This window comes from Trachypithecus francoisi, unplaced genomic scaffold, assembly GCF_009764315.1.
Source record: "Trachypithecus francoisi isolate TF-2019V2 unplaced genomic scaffold, Tfra_2.0 Lachesis_group9, whole genome shotgun sequence".
Lineage (NCBI taxonomy): Eukaryota > Metazoa > Chordata > Mammalia > Primates > Cercopithecidae > Trachypithecus > Trachypithecus francoisi.
The window spans coordinates 32,426,790-32,454,177 of NW_022681474.1; the positions used below are offsets into that span (position 1 = coordinate 32,426,790).

The 27,388-nt window shown below is 45.4% G+C and overlaps 1 protein-coding gene across 1 annotated transcript in view; it reads right to left on the reverse strand.

The window, feature by feature from the left end:
• Positions 1 to 4,832: 4,832 nt before the first annotated feature.
• The window catches only part of JCAD (junctional cadherin 5 associated), a 47,080-nt gene continuing 24,524 nt past the window's right edge, over positions 4,833 to 27,388 (reverse strand). Inside the window, 3 exon segments of the mRNA XM_033208733.1 lie at positions 4,833 to 9,947; positions 18,429 to 21,164; positions 21,167 to 22,185. Of these exon segments, the coding sequence (XP_033064624.1) occupies positions 9,913 to 9,947; positions 18,429 to 21,164; positions 21,167 to 22,185 (3,790 nt within the window). The 3' untranslated portion in view covers positions 4,833 to 9,912.

Below are 27,388 nucleotides of genomic sequence, written 5' to 3' on the forward strand. Positions count from 1 at the left end.
ACCCCTGTGTTTGCCATTCACCTCTTCTCATGTATCCCTGTTATAAACAGCAAGGGCCACTGTGCAGGCAAAGTCATTTCCTCTATGGAAGGGGCCTCTCCCAGGAATGTGAGAGTTTGCACTTGACAGACCCTGGAACTAAATTACACAGGCAACTGCTTACAGATAACCCTCTTGGCCTTGTGGTTGCTCCTTTATTAAACTGAAGGCACTACTAACCCGCCCCCAACATTTTTTTTTTTTTTTTTTTGAGACAAGTCTCCCTGTTGCCTAGGCTGGAGTGCAGTGGCATGATATTGGCTCACTGCAGCCTCAAACCCTTGGCCTCAAGCGATCCTCCTTCCTGGGCATCCCAAAGTGGGGGGATTAAAAGTATGAACCACCCCTTTCTTCATGGTAGCATGTTTCGTTTTTTGGTGAGACAAAATCATCCTGCTGCCTTTGAGGTTCCGGTCACATCAGCTAGTCACAGAGACACAGGATGCACACTAGCTGCTTGGTATTGCCATCTAGTGAGCTTCCATCTGCCCTGGGGCTAATGCTCAGCTCATCGGTGGTTTAACTGTGTCAGGGCCTGCCGGTTGCCAATGAATAACTATTGTAACTCTCTTTATTAGCAACAGAACTTTGATTTTATTTAGAACCACTGTGATGCCCAGTTAAGTGGACTACATTTCCAAGACTTCCTTGCAGCTTGATCATGTGACTGAATTCTTGCAAATGGAATACAGTCCTTCTGGGGTATGCAGGGTATTGGTTCCAGGTCCCCAAAGGACACCAAAATCCATGGATGCATAAGTCCTTTATATAAAATGATGCAGTGTTTGCATATAACATTTATATGTCTTTCTGTAAACTTTAAGTCATCTCTAGATAACTTATGATAGTTAATACAATGTAAATGCTATGTAGTTATTATATTGTAACAGTTGTATTTTTAAGTTGTTGTATTGTTATTTTGTTTCTTTTTCTTTATATTTTTGATCTGCAGTTGGTTGAATTTGTCGATGCAGAACCTGTGAATATAGAGGGTTGACTGTATATGCAGAAGAGTGTAGGACTTCCTGGAAGTCTCTTTAAAGGAAGCTAACTCATCTGGGAGGATAATTCTTCCTCTTGTCAGCTGCCTAGAAAGTGTCCAAGATAGCCAGCACTATAGCAGCCATCTTGGACCGTGAGGTTACTTACTTTCAGGATGGAAGCCACTGCAAGGATGCTGGAAAAGAAAGATACAAAGAGCCCAGTCCCTGATTGCCAAGGAGCTTCTGTGCTGGCTGGCCCTGGACTGCCTGTCTCTGGGCTCCTTTGAAGTGTGAGACAATAAGCTTTCACTTCACTTAAACCACTGCTGTTTTCAATTTTCTGGCATAGGCAGCTTAACCCAATCCTAACAAATGCATTTCGTATTGTAAGAATATTACCATTGAATTTCATGACTAAATAGAAGATCATTCTGTCATCCTCCTAGGATGCAACAAGCTAAAAGGAACAGCATGGATGTTGGGGTTAATGTGAGTAGGTCTGAATCCCTGCTTGGCTGCTAGCTGTGTGCTGCAGGCAATAATTCAGCCTCTCTGTACCTGTTTTGTCTCCCACAAAATGGTGTGCATTAAATTAATTAATGCATATAATATGCGATGCCTACAGTAAGGAACCAACATGTTGTGCATTTTATTTTAAATACTTAAAAAATTCTAGGTATAGATTGAGGATCCTGTATCCAAAATGTTTGGGAACTGAGGAGTTTTGGATTTTGGAATTTTTTGGACTTTGGGATATCTGCATATACATAATAAGATATCATGGAACATAAGTCCGAACATGCAGACTGGAGTGCAGTGGCGTAATCTCAGCTCACTGCAACCTCCGCCTCCCTTGTTCAAGCAATTCTCCTGCCTCAGGCTCCTGAGTAGCTGGAATTACAGGTGTGCTCCATCACACCCAGCTAATTGTTGTATTTTTAGTAGAGATGGGGGTTTCACCATGCTGGACAGGCTGATATCAAACTCCTGATCTCAAGTGATCTGCCCACCTTGGCCTCCTAAAGTGCTGGGATTACAGGCATGAGCCACTGTGACTGGCCAAAACATGAAATTCATTTATGCTTCATACACTTTATATAACATCTTAAATAATTTTGTGTACTCATCACATGTGGTCAGGTGTGAAATTTTCCACTTGTGACATCATGGCATTCAAAGAGTTTGGGATTGGCCGGGCGCGGTGGCTCACACCTGTAATCCCAGCACTTTGGGAGGCCGAGGCAGGCAGATCACGAGGTCAGGAGATTGAGACCATCCTGGCTAACACAGTGAAACCCCGTCTCTACTAAATATACAAAAAATTAGCCAGGCGAGGTGGCAAGCGCCTGTAGTCCCAGCTACTCGGGAGGCTGAGGCAGGAGAATGGCATGAACCCGGGATGTGGAGCTTGCAGTGAGCCGAGATGGCACCACTGCACTCCATCCTGGGTGACAGAGCGAGACTCCGTCTCGAGAAAAAAAAAAAAGGTTTTGGATTGTGGAGCATATTGGATTAGGGGTGCTCAACCTGTAAATGCAGATTTGGGTTTATTTCCACACAAGCTGACCCTGTTATCATAATCTTAGAAATATACCAGTGGGGCCGGGTGTGGTGGTCATGCCTCTAATCCAGCACTTTGGGAGGCCGAGGCAGATGGACCACTTGAGGTCAGGAGTTCGAGACTAGCCTGACCAACATGGTGAAACCCTGTTTCTACTAAAAATACAAAATCAGCTGGGTGTGGTGGTGCATGCCTGTAATCCCAGCTACTTGGGAGGCTGAGGCAGGAGAATCACTTGAACCCAGGAGGTGGAGGTTGCAGTGAGCTGAGATTGCACCACAGCACTACAGCCTTTGTGACAGAGCGAAGGTTTGTTTCAAAAAATATATATATATAAATAAATATATATACACACATAATATATATATATATATATATATATATATATACCAGTGGAGTTAGATTAGGTAGAAATACCCATGGCTCCATGGTTGGCCCCGGTGTGGTGGCTCGCACCTGCAATTTCAGCACTTTGGAAGGCTGAGGCAGGCAGATCCCCTGAGCCCAGGAGTTTGAGACTAGGCTGGGAAAGATGGCAAAACTCCATCTCTAAAATTAAAAAAAATTAAAACAAACAAACAACCACGGTTAATGTACAGGACAGAGTGGGGAAGTCAAGAGAAGAAACAGTGACCAGGGTCTCCAGAATAAATCTCCTCTAACTCCAAGAAAAGCTGGGCTTTCCAGCAGAAACCAAACCAGAGGCCCCCTGGAGCTCATATGGGTTAGCACTCAGTTTCCCATGGAGTTTTGGTCCCCCAAACCCTAAGCAATGTAGGACTGGCAGCTTTTCCAGCCAGTCAATTGCAAGCTGACCACTTGGGGAAACACTGGTGTGTGGGGTAGAAGCAGAAAGGCGATTTAGCTGGTGAGACACAAATATCTCCAAAACGAAGTACATTTAAAAGGACCCCAGCAGCCAAATAGTGAGAAAAGCAGTCTATGTGGGTGACTGCAGATTAATGCCTCGGGCTGACTGCCCAGTTTATAAACACCCCAGTGCCCTGCCCTAACGTAAGAAAAACATGTCGGGAGAATTCAATATTGTCAGTCCCTTGGCTGGGCCATAGCGGCGGTGATGGGGAGACGCATGATAAGTTACTGGAATGGGGGAAGTGGACCACCCTGGTGAGAGAAATGGCAGGACTCCCACCCTGGCCATGACCCAGTCCGCAGTCACGTACAGACGTAGTTTTCCAATTGTTTTACTCTTGAACCCTTCTGGCAGGACAAAAGACCCTATGGACTTTCAGGTTTGCCAGAAAATAGTTATATAAGCTTAGAGTTGGAAGAAGCCAGCTAACTTAGCTCAATTCCCCTCTCCACTTACAGGATGAAGTGTTCCAGGGGAACGGCGTCAATGTCACAGCTAGTTAATGGCAGAGCCAGGCCCAGGATGAGTCCCCCAATTCCTGGGTTGTGTGTTTCATCTTCTAGCATTAATGTGGTCTAGGGATTTTTTCAGTTATATTTTAATATGTGGATTCAATTATCAACCAACTAGGGGATAGTCCTTACTTTAAAACCCACATCTCAATGTGATCTGAAATTTCAGACTACCTAGAGGGCCCTGGGATCCTCAAGCTTTGGGGCTCTGCACACGTGGAGCCAAGGAAGAAATGAGGAAAACAGCTTACAAAAGCTTACGGGAGAGAGAGGAAGCCTACACTGGAAAGAAGGACCATGTTTTTAAAAACTCAGAAGCAACAGCTTAGAGGTTTATTGGTCTGACAATAGAAACGATTGGAGAGTATGATGTTGCACCAAGTCTCCCTCCCTTCCAGAACTGCCCTACAAGAAGACAGAAGCCTGGAGGGTAAAACCTACAACACTGCCAGGCAAGTATTTTACCCAGAAGGCACTGCTCTAGCTTCATTTTCCATGCACTCGACACCCACAATGTGCTGGAGGTTCTCTGTATATTGGATTCTGATGTTCTTTTGGTAGGAGAGGCTGGGGAGGACACAGAAGCCAGGGATGTGATATGTACAAGGCCACATGGTTATTGAGAGTCAATATTCACACCCAGTCCCCAAATTAACTCTTGGCCTCTTTCCACAATGTCAGTAAGCCTTGGGGGAGATGTAAACAGGAGCTTTAACTCCCAGGAAATCCCGGTGGAGACCAAAGGTGCTGGAACCCTGTGGGCTACCTGTCCCTGCATTACCCACACCATCTGAGCTGCTGCCCTTCAGGAACCAGCCTCTAGGGCAGCTCTTGCACCCACAGTAAAAGACAACAGACATAGGTACTTTCATGCAAAATCTTTATTTGGAACATGTATGTTACTGAGCAGGCCAGCCACCATCCTGAAATAGCAAGGATATTTACATTGTGCAGAGAAATACAAGAGCTTCTTGAAGACATTCATCTGTGCTTTGCCGGCATTTTATCTGTTGCTTTGTCCTGTTTCTCTCTTCCCTGTACTCATTATTCTTCATGCACCCTCACCTCTCATCACCTTAAGGCATCCTGTACCAGCCTGATCTGGGGGCGGTGACTGCAGCCAGCAATCGGCCATTACCAATTGTCTTTCTGGGACCCTTTCTACCTGTCTTAGGTATTAATGGTGCCCAAAGAAAGAATAAACAGATGAAAGTTTCTGTGGTTAGCTGGGCACGGTGGTGCACACCTGTAGTCCCAGCTACTAAGGAGGTTGAGGTGGGGATAGTGCTTGAGCCCAGGAGCTTGAGGCTGCAGTGAGCCATGACCGCACCGCTGCACTCCAGGCTGGGCAACAGAGCAAGACCCTGTTTCAAGGGGGGAAAAAAAGTTTCTTTGGGGTTGCAAGGCCTTGTCTTCACCAAATTTTAGAAGTCCCCCTGAGATGTTTCTGCTTAACTTCTCTTACAGGCCTGTGAGAGCTCAAATTTCAGCTGACCCAGGTGGAGAGTATTTCATTGATTTTTATAATCTGGAAATGACTGCTTTTCCTCCTGGCTGGGACATATTGTTTTCATTTCTGTTTGCTGCCATATGCTTCTCAACTTGCACTTGCCTTTGTCTCCTTGCTCCATGGCAATGAATGTCTCACATCTCGGCTCTGCTGCAGGGCAGGGGTGAAGGGAGGTGGAAGAAAGAAGAGATGGTCCTTTGGCTTGGTTGTAAGCCCTAGCAGGGCCTGCCTTTCATACGGAAAGGGTTCCTCCTCACTTGCTTCAAGGCATGGGGATGAACGGCCAGACAATCTGGACTTGCCTTTGGGTTTAAGTTTCAGTCACTAAGCAGAGACCACAGAACAAGGACCTCCCGGTCCTCTGCTGTATTTGTACACACAAGTATCACAGAGGCTCTCTGAGGTCAGTCAGGAATCTGCAGGAGCCTTGGCTGCCTCCTCACACGGCTGATGAACCAAGGACTGTTGCGACGGGCAGGTTGCTAGCCCAAATCAACCTTTTCAAGAGGCCTCAATCTGAATTTATGGTCTTAATGACTCCCTTTTTATTTCTTTCCAACAAAACCTGCAGGCTGGAGGCCATTCTTCCTTTAATGTTATTTTATCATCTCCCCCTTCTTAGTGTGGTGGGTCCCAGAGTGGACCAACCCACACTCCTGGAGAAGGACCTCCCGCCATGCAGATTCTTAAAGGTCACTGGAATGTGTCTCTTAAATCCTGTCCTGAGTAGCAACTCTCCTCCCACAGACAGATGTACAGAATCTGCAGTCAAAAACAAAACAAAAAGAAAAAGCAAAAATCCCCCAGGCCTGCAACAGCTTTGGCTTAAGAAACACACTCCCATCCCACATCCCATCTTTTAAGCTTCATCTCCCCTGCACAAACGGGTCTGGTAGAACAATGCTCCCAAACGCTAAACTCATTGCTTCTAAGAACTTACGACATGGGAAATGTTTCTCTAAGCTCAAATACGGAGAGAGAGACAATTCTGCTGCACTGGTCCCCTTGTAAGAGATGCTATCCTGACATTTAATCGTGTATTATTTCATCATTTAAAACAAACGATAATAAAAAACTCAGCCAGAACACACAAACATGATCTTTGGGAGTCACAGGATGAAAGGTAGGTGAATGCTGTCTTCCATCAGACCCTTCTGCCTCTGAGCTGAGAAAGTAGTTGTTTCAACTGATCAGCTTCATCCTTTCTCTTCAGAAGCCCTAAACCGAGATGCTGTCAGAATAAGTCATTTTGCTACCACAAAAAAAATGATCAGGGTCTGGTTTCAGAGTCATTTGAGTTTTAAAACATAAACTTCCATTAACAATGGCCCTTCACCAACAGTAAAATGGGGCAGCAAAAGTTCTACTTAGAATTTCCACATGAATGAAACCAGCAAGGAACTCTGCTAAGGAAACCAGGATCTCAAAGAACAGATTCATGTTTTAGGGACTTTAAAAGAAGAAATCCAAGCAGTTATGCACATGGACATAATCCTGAAAACCCAATCAGGGGTTGGGTGCATTGTCAGTGAGGAGTTTTTCTGTAGTTTGCAGAAACATGAGGTTGAAAGTGATAATATAGATATTTGGTTTTCAGTCATTCAGAAATTTTCTTCAAAGAAAGGCAATTTGAGCTAAATTACCATCATTTATCCCTTCTTTTGCAAATCAAGAAATACTAATCCATTGCACATGTAATCCCTCATATAATTTTTAGTCCAAATGGTCAAAATTACAACTTTTAATTTTATGAGCTCCAAATTATTAAACACCAACAGTAAACTGTGTGCATGAGAACAACAAAGACAAATACAAAATATAGAAACTTTTTCTTCCAGCCACAAAAAAAAACAAAGTTATGTATGTATGAGAAATAGAAACAACTGAATAATTAGTGTTAAATTCAAGACCTCTGGGAAAGCTGTTGTTGGTTATAGGCTATTATTTACCTTAGAATACGAAAGTTTAAAGGTCAAATTTTCAAGTTAAACTTTTAAAGTTACCTTTCCCCCAAAAAAGATGTACATGTAGGCTTAAGTTTAGAACAGTTAAAGTATAAATGTTGATAATTTCAACTTAATTCAGAATGGTTTCAGAAAGATGTAACAGTTTAAGATAACAAAACAGAAGGGCATTGCAGTTTGGTTTGAGAATCACAGAAGGTACAACAGTTTTTTTTCCTCGGGGATCCTTCTCTTTCTCTTGAGGAATGAACTAAAATTCAGTTATTTTGATTCAAAGAGGTATTTAGATGGTATCAACAAAATTTCAGAGGAAGTCAGAATGCAGTTCATATACATGTATGGGTATGAATGCGTACACGTACATGTATACATGTGCACGTACATAAATGTATATACACATATACCTTCTTATGTTTGCATTTAAAGAGGGAAGTAAGACCTCACAAAGACCTCCAGGCGCCTCAGCCCTTATTTGGTACTACCAGGTAGGTGACTTGAATGATTCACCAACCACAACAGTGTCTGAACTCTTCCCCACTCAATTTTTCCTGGGAAGGGGAGCTTTTTGTTTCCTCCGCATACTGCTGCTGTGAAATCTGGAGTGCACTCTAATTTTTCGTAAGAGCTGAATTCTGGACTGCAGATAAGTATTTTGAAAAGATTTGGAAAGATTTTTTGGGGCGACTTAGATTCTGTTTTGTTTGTTACAGTCCAAATACATAAAGTTGTTATGAAATAAAATCATACGGTGCAGATGAGAACAGGCCGGGAGAGCCAGGCCAGCCGTTTTAGGGCCAAAGGAGAGATCACCCAACGGTTCACATTTTAGGAATTTGAAATGTCTAAAAATAGGTAAGGTGGTTTCTCTAAAAGAAAATAAAATGAAAGAGAAGGGGAAAAAAATAAAAAGGAAAAGGAGAACGGGGTAAGGAAGGAGGGCAAGAGGTAGTAAGGGAAGGAGGGAGGGAGGGAGGGAGGAAGGAAGAAAGGAAAGAAGGAAGGAAGGAAGGAAGGCAGGCAGGCAGGGAGGGAAGGGCAATGATTTAGGGAATGTTAGCCATCAAGAATACCTTACTTAGAAAGAAGGAAAAAAATGCATAAACTTTGTGCAGGTTAATGCAATATTAAACACATAGGCCTCATAATACTTTTGTAATGGCATATATATAACGTCCCCAAGCACTTTCTAAAAATATGCAGAGACTAATTCAAGATCATTCTAGATAAAAATACGTATTTCTTTAAAGGGGTGGCATGGCGGGGTGGGGAGAAAAGCATGGTTTCAGGGCAGATCCCCACATACATACAAAGATAAAACTATGTTTTTTGGTAATTCTAGTTGATATGGCAGCAAAAATTGTCATAACAATGTTGGCTGGTTTTGAGAGGGTTATTTTCAAATATAACCTGATAGCTACATTTGTACAAAAATCTTTGTGAAAAGTTTATTTTATTAACCCTGTGATATGTCTATATTGACATTTTCTAAGATAAAATAAAAGTAGCAGAGTTGTCAGTGGGTAAGAGACAGAGCTTTAAAGCAAAAGTGAACCCTCTTTGGGTTCCTCTCACACAAAGGGATATAGACTCTTAAATAAAATAATACTTCCTTAAAAATCTGCCGCCTAACAATTGTTTACATCATAGAAAAATAGCATTTTCGTAAAAAGAAATAGTCACTTTGTTAAAATGGTCTATTTTAAACCAGCAATTATTTTTCATATAAAGAATTTCTAAATACCCATACAGAAAATAAAAATAGATAATACTGAGTGCAAAGCAGACAATGGCATGTTTGCAACTGATCAAAATATTTCACTGCCAGATAAATAATACTCTTAGTATATTACAATACAAGTTTTAATTTTTCAGGAACTTAAAAGATATTGCTTTTATTCTCTGCTGGCAAGTTACTTATAAGTAAAGTGACTTCCAGCAGTAGAAGGTCAAATTGATTAGAAATGGATCATACCTATTGATTCACATTTCCCCTAAACTGGAAGTGCTGAAACGCCAGGCAATAGCCTGTGTCCCAAACTCCTTCACAAGAGCATGTACTGCAGGCCATGGAGACACAGAGGGGAGCACACCATTCACAGGCCTTTCCAAAGCATTTGCTAGATCTTCCATGTTGAAATCTTCACCCAGAACGAGAGCAACACCAACTATTTACCAGCTTGGTCAAATCTGTCATGAGGGAGGGTTTCTGTGAAAACTCCTTCCTAATTATAGGCATTAAATCTTCATGCTATAAAAACAGATGGTTTCAACGGACGATCGCTTTATCGCCACAAAGCAATTCTGAGAGGATGGCAAGTTTCCTAGTGGCAGTGGTAAAGAATGTTATCAGGATGCTAAAAACCCAGCAGCTTCCAGCTTCTACATGGGGAAGTGGGCTGATAGACTACATTTCTCAGCTCCTTGAGAATACTCAATTAGCAACGGAATGCAAGCTCCGCCAGCATTTCCTCACACCCTCTCCACTCTGCTAGGGTCATAGGAATCTGTAAAAAAAGAAAAGAAAAGAAAATCAGCGGTATATTCAACTGCTCTATTTTCTGTTTAATCCTTAGACCACAAATTTGTCTAGGGAACAAAAGCTACAAATGTATAAAGGTTAATTTTTGGACATTTTAACAATAATGTTTTCACTAAGGAGTAAAACAAATTTGTCAAAAAGGCCTGTTTTCAAGGAATGTGCATAGTCATTACCCAAACACAGATGGGAAAATATGAACTGCTTAATACTTCGGCGGCTCCTTCCTGTTCACCGTGGAATATACGTCACTTTAAACGCAGTGTTTCCAAACTGGCAGTGATGTGTTTGGCTGATATTAAGGTAGATATCTTATCTGGCTGATATTAAGGTAGAAGTCTTATCTTTCTTTCTTCTTCTTCTTTTTTTTTTTTTTTTTTTTTTTTTTTGGTAAGTTATAGCTCAAAAGAAAGCTTGCTTTAGGCCAGGCGCGGTGGCTCAAGCCTGTAATCCCAGCACTTTGGGAGGCCGAGACGGGCGGATCACAAGGTCAGGAGATCGAGACCATCCTGGCTAACACGGTGAAACCCCGTCTCTACTAAAAATACAAAAACTAGCCGGGCGAGGTGGCGGGCGCCTGTAGTCCCAGCTACTTGGGAGGCTGAGGCAGGAGAATGTCGTAAACCCGGGAGGCGGAGCTTGCAGTGAGCTGAGATCTGGCCACTGCACTCCAGTGCAGGCGACAGAGCGAGACTCCGTCTCAAAAAAAAAAAAAGAAAGCTTGCTTTAGAATATGCATCTTTGTGATCAAACACTGTCCCTTGAAGGCGTGAGGATCCCCAAATCCTGACTGCCTGGCTGGCAAAAAGAGGCTTTCTGTCTCTCATCACCACTGACCAGCAGGCAGCCCCAGGGCTGGATGCTCACCTGTCAGTGGAAGGCTTCTAGAGCCTTCTAACACATGTGTGTACCAGTCTGGGCCCTCACACTGATCCATTCTACTGCCGGCAATGGAAAAATCCCAATCTGTGCCCAGATGACCTGGATTTCTAAAACGGGACACCATGCAAAAGAGCAATCATCCTAAACTGCCACTACTGCTGCTGCTGGGCGCTGCCAAGTCCCACAACCTCCAATTCACAGATGTCTGTCTGGAATCCAGACAAACCTAAGGCTCATGTGTGCACCTCCTGTGGTAAGATTTTCCTGCCATAGCAGCTCAAAGGCTTCTTAATTTTTAAAGAAAAAATGTTTAAGCAATCTGGAAGGAGTACAACCATTATGGAAACATTATGGAAGTTCCTCAAAAAAAATTAAAAATAGAACTACCATATGATCCAGCAATCCCATGACTGGGTATGTATCCAAAGGAAAGGACATCAGTATGGAAGAGATACCTGCACTACAGCATTATTTACAATAGCCAAGTTCACGGCAGCATTATTTACAATGGCCAAGATAGGAAACTACCTAATCATTGAGGTTTTCATCACTGGAAGTACGGATAAAGAAATTGTATAGCTGGGCACGGTGGCTCATGCCTGTAATCCCAGTACTTTGGGAGGCTGAGACAGGCAGATAACCTGAGGTTGGGAGTTCGAGACCAGCCTGACCAACATGCAGAAACCCCATCTCTACTAAAAATACAAAAAATTAGCCAGGCATGGTGGCCCATGCCTGTAATCCCAGCTACTCGGGAGGCTGAGGCAAGAGAATTGCTTGAATCCAGGAGGCGGAGGTTGCTGTGAGCCGAGATCGTGCCATTGCACTCCAGCCTAGGCAACAAGAGCGAAACTCCATCTCAAAAAAAAAAAAAAAGAAGAAAAGAAAAAAAGAAATTGTATATACACACGCAATGGGATATTATTCAGCCCTAAAAGATAGGCAAATCCTGCCATTTTACAACAACATGGATGAAACTTAAGGCCATTATGGTAAGTCAAAAAGCCAGACACAGAAAGACAAATACTGCATGATCTCACCTATATGTGGAATCTTTTTTTTTTTTTTTTTTTAAAAAAAAGCTGAAATCACAGTAACAGAGATTAGAAGGGTGGTTGCCAGGGGCTGGGGTAAGGAAAAGGGGAAATACTGGCCAAAGGCTACAAACTCTAAGCGATAAGATGAGTAAGTACTGGAGACTGAGTGCATAGGATGGTGACTTTAGTTACTAATGCCATCATGTACACTTGGAATTTGCTAATAGAGTTACATCTCAAATGTTCTCAACACACTTCAAAAACTGGTAACTATGAGAGAAGATGACTATGTTAACTGCCTTGACTGGGGTACTCATTTCACAATCTATAGATGAATCAAAACACCGTGTTCTATACCTTAAATATATGCAATTTTTGTCAATCATGCCTCAATAAAGCTGGGAAAAAAAGAAAAAGGAAAAAAAAAAACAGCAAGGCTCAGCATGGTCAAAAAAGGTGATTCACTTAACAAAGGAAAAAAAGGAAATCTGGAAGTATCTGAAAAGTTAGAAAAACAATCTTTTGGCCAAACGAGGTGGCTCATGCCTGTAATCCCAACACCTTGGGAAGCTGCAACAGGTAAATCACCTGAGGTCGCGTTAGAGACCAGCCTGGCCGACATGGCGAAACCCCATCTCTACTAAAATACTAAACATACAAAAATTAGCCAGGTGTGGTGGTACATGCCTGTAGTTCCAGCTACTCGGGAGGCTGAGGCACGAGAATCACTTGAACCTGGGAGGTGGAGGTGGCAGTGAGCTGAGATCGCACCACCGCACTCCAGCTTGGGCAACAGAGTGAGACTCGGTCTCAAAAAAAAAAAAGAAAAACGAAAAACAATCTTTTCTGAAATCTATCTGGACAACCGTGCATTAAAAAGGCCATAGACATTCCAGTTTCTCCAGCAGCAAAACGTCTTACACATCCTCCTCACTCCTTTACAACCTGGCTGAGACAGATGTATGATACAACAGGTATCACGACTGTGATGACTGAGACAGCGTTCAGAGTACTTTAAGCCCTACATTACTAACCAGATGGGATAGTCTCTGCATTTAGGAAAAGAAGTTTGCGCCTGCTAAAACATCATCAGCTGCACGCAGGGATAATCTGGCTGAAAGGAAGGGCAGTTCACATAAGCTCTTCCTGACTGTTGATGCTTAACAACATCCATGAGACAATATAAGACATTAATAGCTGGGTGCTTCATTTCTGTGCTCAATCAGCCTCAGAGTGCTCACATTCTGAGAGGGTCCGCCTGTGAGCAAAGGTGTCTTTTTCTCCATTGAGAATAAGGTGTGCGGTCATGAAATTACGAGAATGTGTGGAAGTCACACTTCTGGCTAGTGGGAGCATCTGTTATTAAGATGCTTAGTTTCTTCTAGGCTAAGCCTCACATTACATAACATTAGGCACTGAACAGGCCATGCCATGTCTGTCTGTCCCACCCCACCCAACACACACACACACCCTTCAAGACCCTTATTATCTGTGCTGTGTTGTACCCACCATCGAGTGTCTTTAGATTACAGATAGTCATTTCAGCTCACATCTTTTCCATGGTCTTCTGTGCCAGGCACCCTAGAGACACCTCCACAGGACACGCCTGCTGCCCACAGTCCCCTGGGCTCTTTCTTCAGCTCATGGACTGTCCAGGTCCAATAAAATTATAATGTGGGCCACAAAACATTACTTTATTTTTTAGAGACAGGGTCTCACTCTGTCACCTGGGTTAGAGTGCAGGGGCACAATCACAGCTCACTGCAGCCTCAAACTCCTGGACTCAAGCGATCCTCCTGCCTCAGCCTCGCAAGTAGTTGAGACTACAGACATGCACTACCATGCCTAATTTTGTTTTTCATTTTGTGTAGAGATGGGGGTCTCGCTAGGTTGCCCAGGCTGGTTTGGGGCGCAAATGATCCTCCTCCCTCTGCCTCCCAAAGTACTGGGATTACAATCATGAACCACCACACCCAACCATCATTATTTTAAATTTTCTAGTAGCTATGTTAAAACAAATAAAAGTAAACAGGTAAAATTAATTTAAATACTATATTTCACCAAATATATTCAAAATATCGTTTCAATATGTAACCAATATAAAAATGATTGAGACATTTTAGATTCTTTTTTTGCACTAAATCTTTGGAATCTGGTGTGTATCTTACACTTACAGCACATCTCAATTTGCATGAGCCATATTTCAAGTGCCCAGTAGCTGTATGTGACGAGGGGCTACGATATTGGACAACAAAGGTCTAGAGGGTAGGGTGGTTTCCTGTGGGTTCCATTTCAGCTGAGGACAACTTACTGAGGACTGCCCTGGTGGGCATTTCACATATTAATGCCCTCGGAGAGGTGCTAATGTCCAGCCTTCTCATGGCGTGATCTGGCATCATGAAGCCTTCCCCGATTTCTCTCATTTTGGGCCTCACACAGATATCTCTTCTCATTCTTCCCCTGGACTCATATTAACAGGGTTTGCAGCAGAGGATGATGGAACCGGGAGGTTCTGTGTACGATCAATGCCTGGGATGACACTTCCGAATTGGAGCATCAGTCATCCAGCAAAGATGGGAATCTGTGACCCAAATTGGTTTTGGGCTGCTGATTTCTTAGCCAGAGGCATGAAAGACCACTAAAGACATGTGAGCTGAAACCATCAACTTTAATCTAAAATAAAGACACTTGATGATACAACAGGCACGACACAAGAGTGTGTGTGTAGGGTGGGGTGGTGCGAATAGACATGGCATGGCCTTGTGTTACAGTTCCAGAACAGATGCTTGAATTTAAGTGGGCTACAAATTTAGGAGCAATGAAGCAGTTCTAGCATGCTGGGGTCACGGGGGCAGCAGTGGGGTGGGGAAAAGATGAGGATTCTTATGTTTAAAATGATTAAATACATCAAAAGGAAAGCAAAGTCCAAGCGCTTATCAGTGACATAACAACAAGGCTTTACTCTAACTTGTGAAGCAACAGTGAGTGGAAAAGTGGACATATGTCAAAAGTATTACTACCTCCATCATATGACCTCAGCTGTTCTCAAAACGAGTGATTTTGAATATTGAGGCCTGGTGACCATCACATGAAAGGCCCATAGAGGGCCACCTGAGCAAAACAAATGTGAGAAATCGTCCCTAATGGTGCTCTCCCCTCCAATTATGGTCATACACCACAGAACAACGTTTTGGTCAATGACGGGCCACATAGATGACAGTGGTCCCATAAGACAATAATGAAGCTGAAACATTCCTATCATCTAGTGATGTCATATCATAGTGCAATCAATTTCTAAACAAATGTGGTATAGCCTAAGTGTACAGGGTTTATAAAGTCTATAGTAGTGTAGAGGAACTCTCTGGGCCTTCACATTCGGTTACCACTGACTCACTGACTTGCCCAGAGCAACTTCCAGTTCTGCAAGCTCCATGCATGGTGAGTGTCCTATAAAAGTAGTCCTTTCTTTTTTTAATATTTTATACCATATTTTTGCTGTGAATTTTTTTTTTTTGAGATGGAGTTTCACTCTTGTTGCTAAGGCTGGAGTGCAATGGTGCAATCTCAGCTCACTATAACCTCTGCCTCGCGGGTTTAAGCAATTCTCCTGCCTCAGCCTCCCAAGTAATTGGGATTACAGATGACTGCCACTACACCTGGCTAATTTTTGTGTTTTTAGTTAGAGACGGGTTTTCACCATGTTGGCCACACCAGTCTCGAACTCCTGACCTCAAGTGATCCACCCGCCTCGAGAATGCTGGGATTACAGGCATGAGCCACCACGCTCGGCCTCTACCTTTTCTTTAGATACATTTAGATACACAAATGCTTACCATTGGGTTACAATTGCCTGCAGTATTTTACACAGTAATAGGCTGTACAGGTTTGCAGCATGGGACCAATAGGCTCTACCAGGAAGACGAGGTGTTTAGTAGATTCTACCATCTAGGTTTGTGGAAGTGCACTCTCTATGGCGTTCACACAATGATGAAACTACTAAGGATGCATTTCTCAGAGTGTAGCCCCATGAAGCGATACATGACTGTACTTGAAAATGCCCGAGGAAGCTGTCAACATGAGTAGCTCTCTAGCTGCAGAGTTTTGGCCATTTTATTGTGTATTAGCAAATGCATCAGATGGAGAAGAGAAAAAAATAATTAAATGCTCTGCTTGTTAGTAGCGATGGTTAAAATAAAAAAAAAAAAAAAAAAAACCAAAAAGGTCATGAGGGAGGTGTTGTTAATAACTGGCTAAAATGAAAGTCTGCATTACCTGGGTGTTCTTAGATACCTACTGGACCTTCTCATGCTAAACAGTCAAGCTAAAAATGAGGGAGTGCTTTTCTGCACTGGAAATTCTGTGTTATCAAATACTCCCTGGACTGGGCACCATAACTGAGGCAGGAGGATTGCTTGAGGCCGAGAATTCAAGACCAGCCTGAGCAATGTAGCAAGACCTCATCTCTACAAATAACTAAAAAAATAGCTGAGTGTGATGGTGGATGCCTATAGTCCCAGCTACTTGGGAGGCTGAGGCAGGACAATGGCTTGAGCCTAGGAGTTCAAGGCTACAGCGAGCTACAATCATGCCACTGCACTCCAGCGTGGGCAACAAATTGAGACTGTATCTCAAAACAATCAAAAACCTCCCTGAAATAGGTGTCCATGAACTGAGACATAGAAATATTTACCAACTGCTATTTTATTATAACAGGATTTATTTGTCTTATTTTAAGCTCCTTACAATTTTCAGGAAGATGTAGGACTGAGAAAATCATCCTGATTTTATAGATGAAGAAATTTGCTTTAGAGGTCTATGACAAGTTTTAACTAGCCTTAAAGTCTAGTGGGCAGATTTTTTGAGGAGGAATGGGGACTGCAGAGGAATTACACTGAAGACTACAATAAATCCTGACAGCTCAAAAAATGGGCAGGTAACTCTTTTCCACCATAATGGCAAAGCCTTCACATTCTCAGTATTCTCTAGCACTGCAAAGCCCCAACTTGTCCAGCCAGAGGATCCAAAGGGCCCCGATGAAGGATTATCTCAATCATGTATTTTGCATAAGGAGCAGAGGAACAACACTGGCTAACACCCCTAAGGATCCCACTGTATTTGGGGGAAACTTGAGAGTGCCCATGTACATTTTTTTGTTCAATAGAAATCTCTGACTACTTCCAACTGAAACAATGGCTCTTTTCTATCTGCTTCAATATTCTTGGGTTTCAAAACAGAAAATAGAAAGGGGTAGGAGGAGCGGAACCACCTGTTGAAGACTGGGTAGGAAGACAGAAGGGCCCAGCTCAGGAGAGAGCATTCCTCTAACTCAACTTGTGGGGCCAAGTTTTTCTTTTTCCCTTACTGTAAAAAGGCTTGGACTGGTCCAGGCTCAGTGGCTCACGCCATAATCCTGGCACTTTGGGAGGCCAAGGAGGGCAGATTACCTGAGGTCAAGAGTTCAAGACCAGCTTGGCCAATATGGTGAAACCCCGTCTCTACTAAAAATACAAAAATAAACTGGGCATGGTGACACATGCCTGTAGTCCCAGCTACTTGGGAGGCTGAGGTAGGAGAATCGCTTGCACCCAGGAGGCTGAGGTTGCAGTGAGCCAAGATCGTGCCACTGCATTCCAGCCTGAGTAACAGAGTGAGACTCTGTATCAAAAAGAAAAAAAAGGGAAGGAGAGACAAGGGGAAGGGAGGGGAGGGGAGGGGAAGGGGAAGGGGAAGGGGAAGGGGAAGGAGAGGGGAAGGGGAAGAGTAGGGGAGGTGAAGGGGGGAGGAGAGGAGGAGAGGAGGAGAGGAGGAGAGGAGGAGAGGAGGAGAGGAGGAGAGGAGGAGAGGAGGAGAGGAGGGGAGGAGGGGAGGAGGGGAGGAGGGGAGGAGGGGAGGAGACAAGACGGGGGAGAAGAGGGGGGAGGGGGGAGGGGAGGGAAAGGGAGGGAAGGGGAAGGAGAGGTGGGGAAGGGGAAGGGGAGGAGAAGGGGAGGGAAGGGGAGGGGAGGGGAAGGGAGGGGGAGCAGGCTTGGACTAAATGACAGAAGGTCCCATCCAGTCCATGGCTTATGATGTGGATCTTTCGACATTTATCTCAATTCTTCTTCTGATCACCTGAGCTCAGGAGTTTGAGACTAGCCTGAGTAACATAACGGGATCTCGTCTCTACAAAAAAGTTAAAAAATTAGCTGGAAATGGTGGCGCACGCCTGTGGCCCCAGCTACTCAGGAGACTGAGGTGGGAGGATCGCATGAGCCCAGGAGGCAGTGGAGGTTGCAGTGAGCAGAGATTGCAGAACTGCACTCCAGCCAGGCGACAAGAGTGAGATGCTATCTCAAAAAAATAAAATAAATACGCTGCAAGATCTTGAAGTTTAAAGATGGCTTCTGGATAATTATTCGAAAATGAGGAATCTTTTGATAAAACAATTCCCAGGGTCAACTTGATCTTTTCTGAATATGCAGATTTACATTATCCACCAACCTGGTATTCTGTACTGACTAAAAACTCCAAATGCATACCTGATTTCTCACCTGGGCACCAGAAGTCTTGATCCACGCTCTTCTCCTTTTGTGCTGCCGGATGCTCCTTCTCTTCCCTGGAGATGCTGCCCTTAGAGACAGAGAGTGAGTGGTCCACTCTCTGAGCCCGGTCCCCACTGCCAGGAGACACAAGGCCTCCCGGGAGCCCAGCCTGGCCCCTCGTGGTGGCCTTCAATTCCTCGGCCTCCTCCTGGGAGTCGGCATTCCTGAAGCTCAGGAATCTCATCCGTGACACTGAGCTCACCTCTTTCATTCTCATCAGGCGGTCAGGGTCTGCTCTCCTAGGCGGGGAGGCCAGTTTCTCTTGTAAACTTTCAATCACTTTGGAAGGGCTTCTGAGTCTCTTTTCTGAGCCTGCCACACTTGGAGTTCTTTCTACAAAATGGAACAAAGTGGACCTGAAGGGTGGTTTTGTCTCCACATCCTTTCGTTCGAAGAACTTGGACTCCAAGGGGCTGGGCTCAGGCTCAGGGATGGGGTCTGTGCTGGTGACAATCCCGTCCACATCTGAGTGCTCGAAAGCCTGAGGAGCCCGTCTGGCACTGTCCCTGTCCCCTACAAAGAGAGGGCTCTTAGTCCAGCCACACTTCCTCCTGCCATAAAAGGCATCAGTGGACACCCTGGGGACATCTGCCGGTGCTGGGCGAGATGGCAACTCTTCCTGGGGGGACTCTGGGGTGTAGGCACTTGCATCGGGCTCAGCAGGCTGGTTCTGTCCCACTATACGGGTGCCCGGCAGGAGGGACTCCACTGCTACCTCAATGCCCAGGATCCTTGCAGCCCTGGCTTGCAAGGACTCACCTGGGGGGATTTCTATTGTGCTCGCTTCACCCAAAGACCCCTCTAGCTCGCTGGCACCCTGCTCTTGCCCAGGGGTGAGCCCCACAGACCGTAAGTCTGGAGCTGAGAGCCCTCGGTTCCTGTTAGACAGGGACATCGGGAGCCCTGTGCCCCTCTCTCCACCACTGTCAACCTTCCGAGGGACCGTTTCACTTGGTTTCACAGAGCTGAAAGCACTGGTGATTTTCTGACTTTCCTGGGGCTCCCTAGGTTTAGCTGGGTAGGACGGGGGCAGTGGTTTTGCATCACTTGATCTTGAAGACATTCTCATCACAGGAAATGGGCTACCTGCCAGCTCATCCATTCCATTGCTAACCTTCAGGTGTCTCTTCTCTGCACTCATGCTTCCATCTGCTGACCACAAAGGTGCACCGCCACCGTCTTCCATGCAAAAGCGGCCTGGGGATGGAGGCCAGGCACGTGGGTGGCCAGGCTGCAGCTCCTCACTCCAGCTCTCAGACTTATTCTTACCTCTTCCCGACCTGCACACAGGGCTCTCCGGCACCCACACCCTCGGCTGTGGCTCAACCCTCATTTCCAGGCTGTTTCTGCGGAAGCCCACATCCTCCTGTCTGCAGTGAGCACGGTTCTCCTGCTGTGGCTCTGCCTCACTTTCCTCACTGCTGCTACTGCTGCTGCTACTGCTGCTTTCTTCCTCTTCCTGGAGCTCCTTGTTAAAACTTTCTAACTGACTGATCAAATCCCAGGGACGACGGCTGACCGGTTTCAGGAGAAACTGCCCAAAGAGTTGTTTACTGTTGCATGGGCCTGTGGGCTCCCCCTTCACCACCTCCCGCTTAGGCCCAGGGTGGGCTCCACGCCCATGGACATCCACGCAAGGCTGACTTCGGCCTGCTTTTGGCACCGGTGCCTGATCTACGGACAAGGAAGTCCTTGAGAAAGCACTGTTGCTGGATGGGCTGAGGGACCTGTGGCCTTTCAGGTTACCGGCACTTGGCCTCTGTTTGTGATCACCAGAAGGGAATGCTGTGTGCGTCTGAGCTTCGGAGGCAGCAGGGTCCGAACGTTTTGGACTCAAAGCGGCACAACTCGGCCCTCCCGGCTTTGCACCAGGGAGCAGCTGTGAACTTTGGGGTTCCTCAGAGAAACTGGTTTGTGTTTGCTGATCTCTGTACCGGTGCCCTGGCCAAGAGCCAGAATGCTTGAGTTCTCTGTGCTTTGTAAGGTGGATGAGACTGAGGTCATTTGTTTGTCTGTCTTCTTCTGGTTCCCCTAGATCTTGTTTTTGGAACTCCGTTCTCCCACCCATGCTTCCTGTGAGGGCCTGCAACTCCAGGTCGGTGGAAGACATGCTCAGCAGACTCTGTTCTTGCAGAGCCGGGCTCTTATCAGACCCATTCTTTTGATCAGCACTGGGCTTTAAGTCATTGTTGTCCATATCTCTATCTGGCAGATGTGATTCTGATTTCACTGGGATAGAAACCAAACAAAATATAGTCTCATTCATTTTTGTCTTTGAACTTTTCTTGGTCCGAGTCCCAGTTTGGAACTTTTTGAGCTTGGTTTGAGTTTCGCAGGTGCTCTCGCCCTGTGAGTATGGGGAGGAAACTTGTCTCCCAGTGTGCCCATGCTGGCTGCCTCTCACATCAGGCCACTGTCCCCTCGCCACACAGTGGCCTCTCTGGTCAGGGAGGCCACTGTTTTCCCCATCCCCGGGGAGCTGGCCCCACAGCCACCGGGGGCTGGGATTGGCCAAGACCGGGCCTCTCTGATCCCCCGACAGGGGTATTAAGCTTTGTGGATTCCAAATGGCACCATCAGGCTGCATTCCTCCATGAGCCGGCTCTTGGGCTGTGACAGGACTGGAGTTATATGATTTATCGTCAAGTTTTATGTCTTCACAGAAACCCTGGGGCTGAGCTAGTTAAAATGTCGTAACCGTGGATCATCAAAGGGAATGTACTGAACGAAGCCGTCGTAGGCAGTGACGGGTCGGGGGTGTGCAGGGAGCCCCTGAGGCGAGCGGGTGCTCGCACCATACTCATTCCCAGTTCCAGGGGGGCCCGAAGGAGGCTGACCGCTGGCCCCAGCCTTCTCGGTCGGAGACTGCTGTTGACTGTGATCACCACATACATTTATGGGCACTGTGTCTTCCAGGTAGGGGTTTGGGATGTTCTGTGGGGGCGATCTGTATGAGGGCGGAGGCACATACACTGGAGGTTCCAATCCAGGGTCGGACAGGCAGAGCTCATGCCTGGGGACATAGGCGTCCATCTGCTGGCTGTCCTGAGAGTCACTGCTGTCCGCTCCTCCCCTAGACTGCTGGTGCGAGCTGTAAGATGGGGGCTTGAGGGGCCTCCCAAACTTAGGCCGGGGAAATGGGGCTGAGCAGCCACCTTTCTCAGAATTCCTCGTGGAGTCCAAATTCGGTGTGCAAGTGGGAGGATACGGTGGCATTTTAGGTGAATGTCTTTCATTGAATGGAATGGGAATGTCGGTGCAACTCAGACTCTCGGGGGAAAGAACTCTAGGCAGTGAGCGGGATTTCCCTTTGTTTTGAGAATTCAACACATGTTCTCCTTGAATGAATGGGTACAGGTCTTGAAACAGTCTCTCCCCAGCCCCATCAGACATCTGCCTCCCTAATTTCCTTGGCTGGTTCCAACTTTCCAGGCTGACATTCTGCCACTTGGCAGGACCCGACATTCTCAATTCTTCTTCCCAAACTGGCTTCTTCATCACATGCTCTGACCTTCCTCCAACTTCCCATGGACCCTCCCTCATGTGGACAGGCAGGCTGTGGGCTTGGGCCATTCCTCTGGCCTCCAGGTTTTCATGCTCCCTCGGCTTCTGGCTCCTGGCTTCTTGCCGTCCTCTCCTCCGGTAGGCTTGGTCGTTACCAGTAGGGGGATGAGAGGACCATGCTGAGGTGGGTTGACTATAAAACCTACAAAACAAAGAGTCACAGATGTTAGGCACAGAAGAAATATGTCTTCATCTGCTTCTGTGACTGGCATTCGAAGTCAAACTCAGGTCAGCAACTTGGAAAACTTGGTTCCCAGCCACAGTACTTGCCAGCTTGAAAGAAAACATATCCCATTAATTATGGTTGGAAGATAGCCACATGTTTTGGCATCAAGGGCCAAGAAGGGGCAGCAGTGGGCAACCCACAAGAATACAGGGATGTTAGGCATACTCCAGAGATGTCAAGGTCCTTATAAACATTAAAATGTTCGGTGGGAGGCTGGGCACCATGGTTCATGCCTGTAATCCCAACACTTTGGGAGGCCAAGGTGGGAGAATCTCTTGAGGCCAGGAGTTCGAGACCAGCCTGTGCAACATAGTAAGACCCTGTCTCTACACAAAATTTAAAAATCAGCCAGGTATGGTAGTGCCTACCTATCTCAGCAACTCCAGAGGATGAGGTAGAAGAATTGCTAGAGCCCAGGAGATGGAGGCTGCAGTGAGCTGTGATGGCATCACTGCACTCCATCCTGGGCAACAGTGAGACCCTGCCTCATAAGAAGACCAAAAAAATGCCCAAGGGAATGAGGGTTAACCATACAGCAGCATTTTTCAAGGTGTGGTCTTGGATCACTTGCAGCATATTGCTGGCTCAGTCCAGACATTCTGTGCAATCTCTGGGAGGGAATCTGGGAACCTGCTTTTAAAAACACTGCTTTTCAGCAGGGGTTCTGAAACTTTAGTGAGAATCAGAATCACTGAGTACTGGAATTGCTAACACACAGATTGCTGGGTCCCATCCCCAGCTTCTCATCTGGAGAGGGGCGGGAGAGGGGCTCTATAATCTACAAGTTCCCAGGTGATGCTGATGCTGCTGGTCCCAGGGCCTTACTTTGAGAATCATCATTGCTGGTGGTTGTTCACTCTGACTGCACATTAGAATCCAGGAGGACTTCAAAAATCCAGATGCCAGGCTGTATCCTAGACACATTACATTACAATCTTAAGACGTGTGGGTGGTAAATGCAGGGGGAGGCAACCAGGCATCCGATATTCTCCAAGTGTCCCCAGGGATTCCCAGTGTGCAGCCAAGACTAAGAAAGATGTCTCTAGCAGAGTCCCCTCATCTCTCTGATGGTAAGCATCACCCAGTGAGCTTGTAAAATATACACATTACCAAGTCTCTCCCTCTGAAAGTTCAGACTCGGTAGGTCTGGGTTAGGGCCCAGGCATTTGTATTTATATTTTTATTTTTGAGACAGGGTCTTACTCTATCACCCAGGCTGGGTGCAGTGGTGTAATCATGGCTCACTGCTGCCTCAAACTCCTGGGCTCAAGCAATCCTTCCACTTCAGCCTCCCAAGTAGCTGGGACTGACTACACATACTTCACCATGCCTTGCTAATTTTTAAGATGTTTTTGTAGACATGGGGTTTTGCTGTGTTGTCCAGTTTGGCCTTGATCTCCTGGCCTCAAGAAATCCTCCCACCTCAGCCTCCTCATGCATTGGGATTACAGACATGAAGCATCACACCTGGCCCATCTGTTTGTTTGTTTTTTGTTTTGTTTTGTTTTGTTTTTTTGAGACTGAGTCTCGCTTTTTCGCCCAGGCTAGAGTGCAGTGGCACAATCTCAGCTCACTGCAACCTCCACCTCCTGGGTGTAAGCAATTCTTGTGCCTCAGCCTCCCGAGTAGCTGGGATTACAGGCGCCTGCCACCACACCCGGCTAATTTTTGTATTTTTAGTAGAGACGAGGTTTCCCCATGTTGGCCAGGCTGGTCTCCAACTCCTGACCTCAAGTCTTCTGCCCACCTCGGCCTCCCAAAGTGCTGGGATTACAGGAGTGAGCCACTGCACCCGGCCCCATCTGTATTTTTAACAAGCACTTCAGAGGATTCTTATCCTAAATTCTGGGAAACACTGCTAGGGCTCACATTGAGATTGACTAGAGGAAGAGGGGAGCCCTGTTTATGGGGTGAAACTCTCTGCAAGGCAGGAAATGGTAGTATCAAATGCAGGGTGTTGTTCACCACTGGGCCACACATTAGGATTTCCTTGTGAGCCTTTAAAAAATACCAATGCTCAGGGCCCATCTCCAAATATTTGGATTTAATTGGTCTAATGAGAAGCCAATATATTTCAAAATCTCCCAACTGACTCAAGAGTTCAGAATCACAGTTCTAATGCAACCAAAGGAAAGTATCTGAAGAACATAATGTGCAGAAATATTAAGCTACTACCCATGAATGATCAGAGATTAGGGCCATATAATAGGCAAAAACCATTAACTGGAAGGAAGTTCAGGGGACTCAATAGTTTTGATTAACCATGGGCTGGGCTGACACTGAAAAATGTTTCAAGTCTGAGATAGCTGTTTGCTTTTTAAATTATTACAGTAATGGATTCATTGTTGAAAATGAATGTTGGAAGAATATAAAAAAGTACAAAAAACAAAAATTGCTTATATTCTTTCTACTCAGACATGGTTACTTTGATACGTATCTTCTCGCCTGTGTGTGTGAGGATGTGAATTTTTGAACAGCCTGAGTATTCTACTAGGTATCTGGCATTATGTGAACATTTCAACATTTCCTGACACTTGTAGCACAAACCACAGAAGCCACTTACACAGTGGTTGCTGTGTGCTAGGTCCATGCCACATGCTTTCTGCCTACTCATTTAAGCTTCACCAACATCCTTCTGAGGTAGGAGCTACAGTCATTACCATTTTACAGAGGAGGAAACTGAGGCACAAGTGTTCAGTAACTTGCTTAGTACTAACATTTACTGGGCACTCATGCTGTACCATGCATGGTGCTAAGCATGCCAAGTAAATTATTTCATTTCAACGTTATAATTACCACTATTTCCCACTTTTACAGATAAGAAAACTGAGGCATAGGTAGGTTAAATGATTTCCCCAAGTTGCACAGCTTGCAAGGATTTGGGAAAGAGTTCTAAGCCAAGAAATGGGAACCTAAAGCGCTCAATTAACCCCACGTTTTACTTCTTCCAGTGTCATGCAAACCCCCTCAGGTGCTTAATGTTCGTGGATGAGTTGTATTCCCTCACACACACGGGAGTTACTTAACCCTTCACCAATGTTGGACATTGACACGGATTCTATTCTAAAACACTTTGAGACACACCATTGTTCACAAACACGGGATGCAGATCTCAGATCATTTAGAGTAAGTCCTTAGAAAAGAAGTGAGTAGATCATGGGGTGTTGTGTGACACATATTGTCAAAATGACCTTAGATAAACTATCCAATTTATAGGCCCTCCTGTCGTGCAGAGGACAGCTGGTCTTGTTGAACCTTTTCATCCCCAGTTATTACAGCTATTTTTCCCCATAACTTCTCACTACTTTAATTTGCATTTCTTTGATTACTAGTGAGGTCAATTTCTTTTTCCCCATGTGCTTAGGTGTTATTATACATTTTGTGGTTTCAAATGATTCCGGCAACACAGTCTGCTTTTCAGCTGGTGGCACAGCGAGTGAACACAACATGAAACCGGGAGGTGCAAGGCCACCAGTTCTATGCAGCAACAGTGCATGAAGCCTGGGAAGAGTCCCTGCTGGGGACTGGGCTGCAGGAGAGCCCTTCCAATCACAGAAGCAGAAGGCTGTGGGCAGGAGCCCTGGTAAAAACTTCTATTTTTATTGCTACTATTCTTATTTTGGAATTACCTCTTTGCCTTAAAAGGTAAAGACAGACCCTCAAACTCTATCCAAGGCCGGGTGCAGTGGCTCATGCCTGTAATCCCAGCACTCTGGGAGGCTGAGGTGGGTGGATCACCTGAGGTCAGAAGTTCGAGACCAGCCTGGCCAACACAGTGAAACCCCGTCTCTACTAAAAATATAAAAATCAGCCGGGTGTGGTGGTGGGTGCCTGTAATCCTAGCTACCAGCTACCCGGGAGGCTGAGGTGGGAGAATCGCTTGAACCTGGGAGGCGGAGGTTGCAGTGAGCTGAGACCATGCCACTGCACTCTAGCCTAGGCGACAGAGCAAGACTGAACCTCAATAATAATAATAATAATAATAATAATAATTCTGTATCTGCTTCTACCCCCTGATAACTTGTTAGGCAGCCACTTACAGCAAAGCTTAATTATGGGCTGGAAAACCAGAAAATATCCAAAATCAATCTGAGGTAAGGCATTTGCCACTGAACAGCCTCAATGCTTCTGTGTTAACAACCTGTACGTGGTATAAGCTGTCTTAACACCGGGCACAGTAGTAGGAGATCATTTTCTTTTGTTGTCACTGAAACTATGTTTTGAGCATTTGAGTTTTGAGTGCTGAGAAGGGGACTTCCTGGTCAGGTTCTATGCAGATTATTCATTTTGAAAGCCATCACCACTGGCCCCCCTCCACATCCCTTTCCTCCCTCTCTCCCCACTTTAGCTGAGCCAGGCTTGCTGCTCCAGAAGCTGCAGAGTCCGCCCTTGGGGACTCCCGTGTGACCGCCCATCAGTAGCCTGCGAAATGCTGTAGAACATGAACCACTGAAAAGTCTTCAGCACCTACTGTCTCTAAGCTCTCAGACTCTATAGAAAATCCAAGGTCAAGACTTAAAAACTACAACGTAAGAAGGCATTACAATTGTTACACCCCACTGTGAAAGGCTAAAAGAAATCATTAGGAAGTATGTGGTTGGTGCTTTGCACCAGGAACAATCTACCCTCTTACCTCTGCTCTTAGGCTGATGGTGAGTGGGCTTGTATTAAGCACCATTCTCATTCCTGACAGTCCTGTGAACGTTTTCCTGGATTGCCTGACTTTAGGGAGGAAACCATACCGTATGGCTTTGATGCATTTTCTCAATTGATATTCGGGTTTCACAGTGTGCTTAGAGAAGGGGCTAAAATCCTAAGGTGCTACTTGTGCAAGTACATGCCACAAGCATAATCAGAAGACAGATAAAAAATGACAGAAATAGGACAAGAATACAAACAGCCCGTCACTTCCTACAGAGGGTGCATGGTTGGTTTTCTTCTCCACCCAAAAATGTTACATTATCACTTTAACTTTGTCAAAACTGCCATATATAACAAACCAAAATAACTAAGAATTTTGGGTTAAACTTCCCTCTGTTTGCACAAAGTGCCAAAATTCCAATTTAATAAAAACCCAGGTCATCTGGGAAATTTTAAATTATCCACTTTACAACGCAGT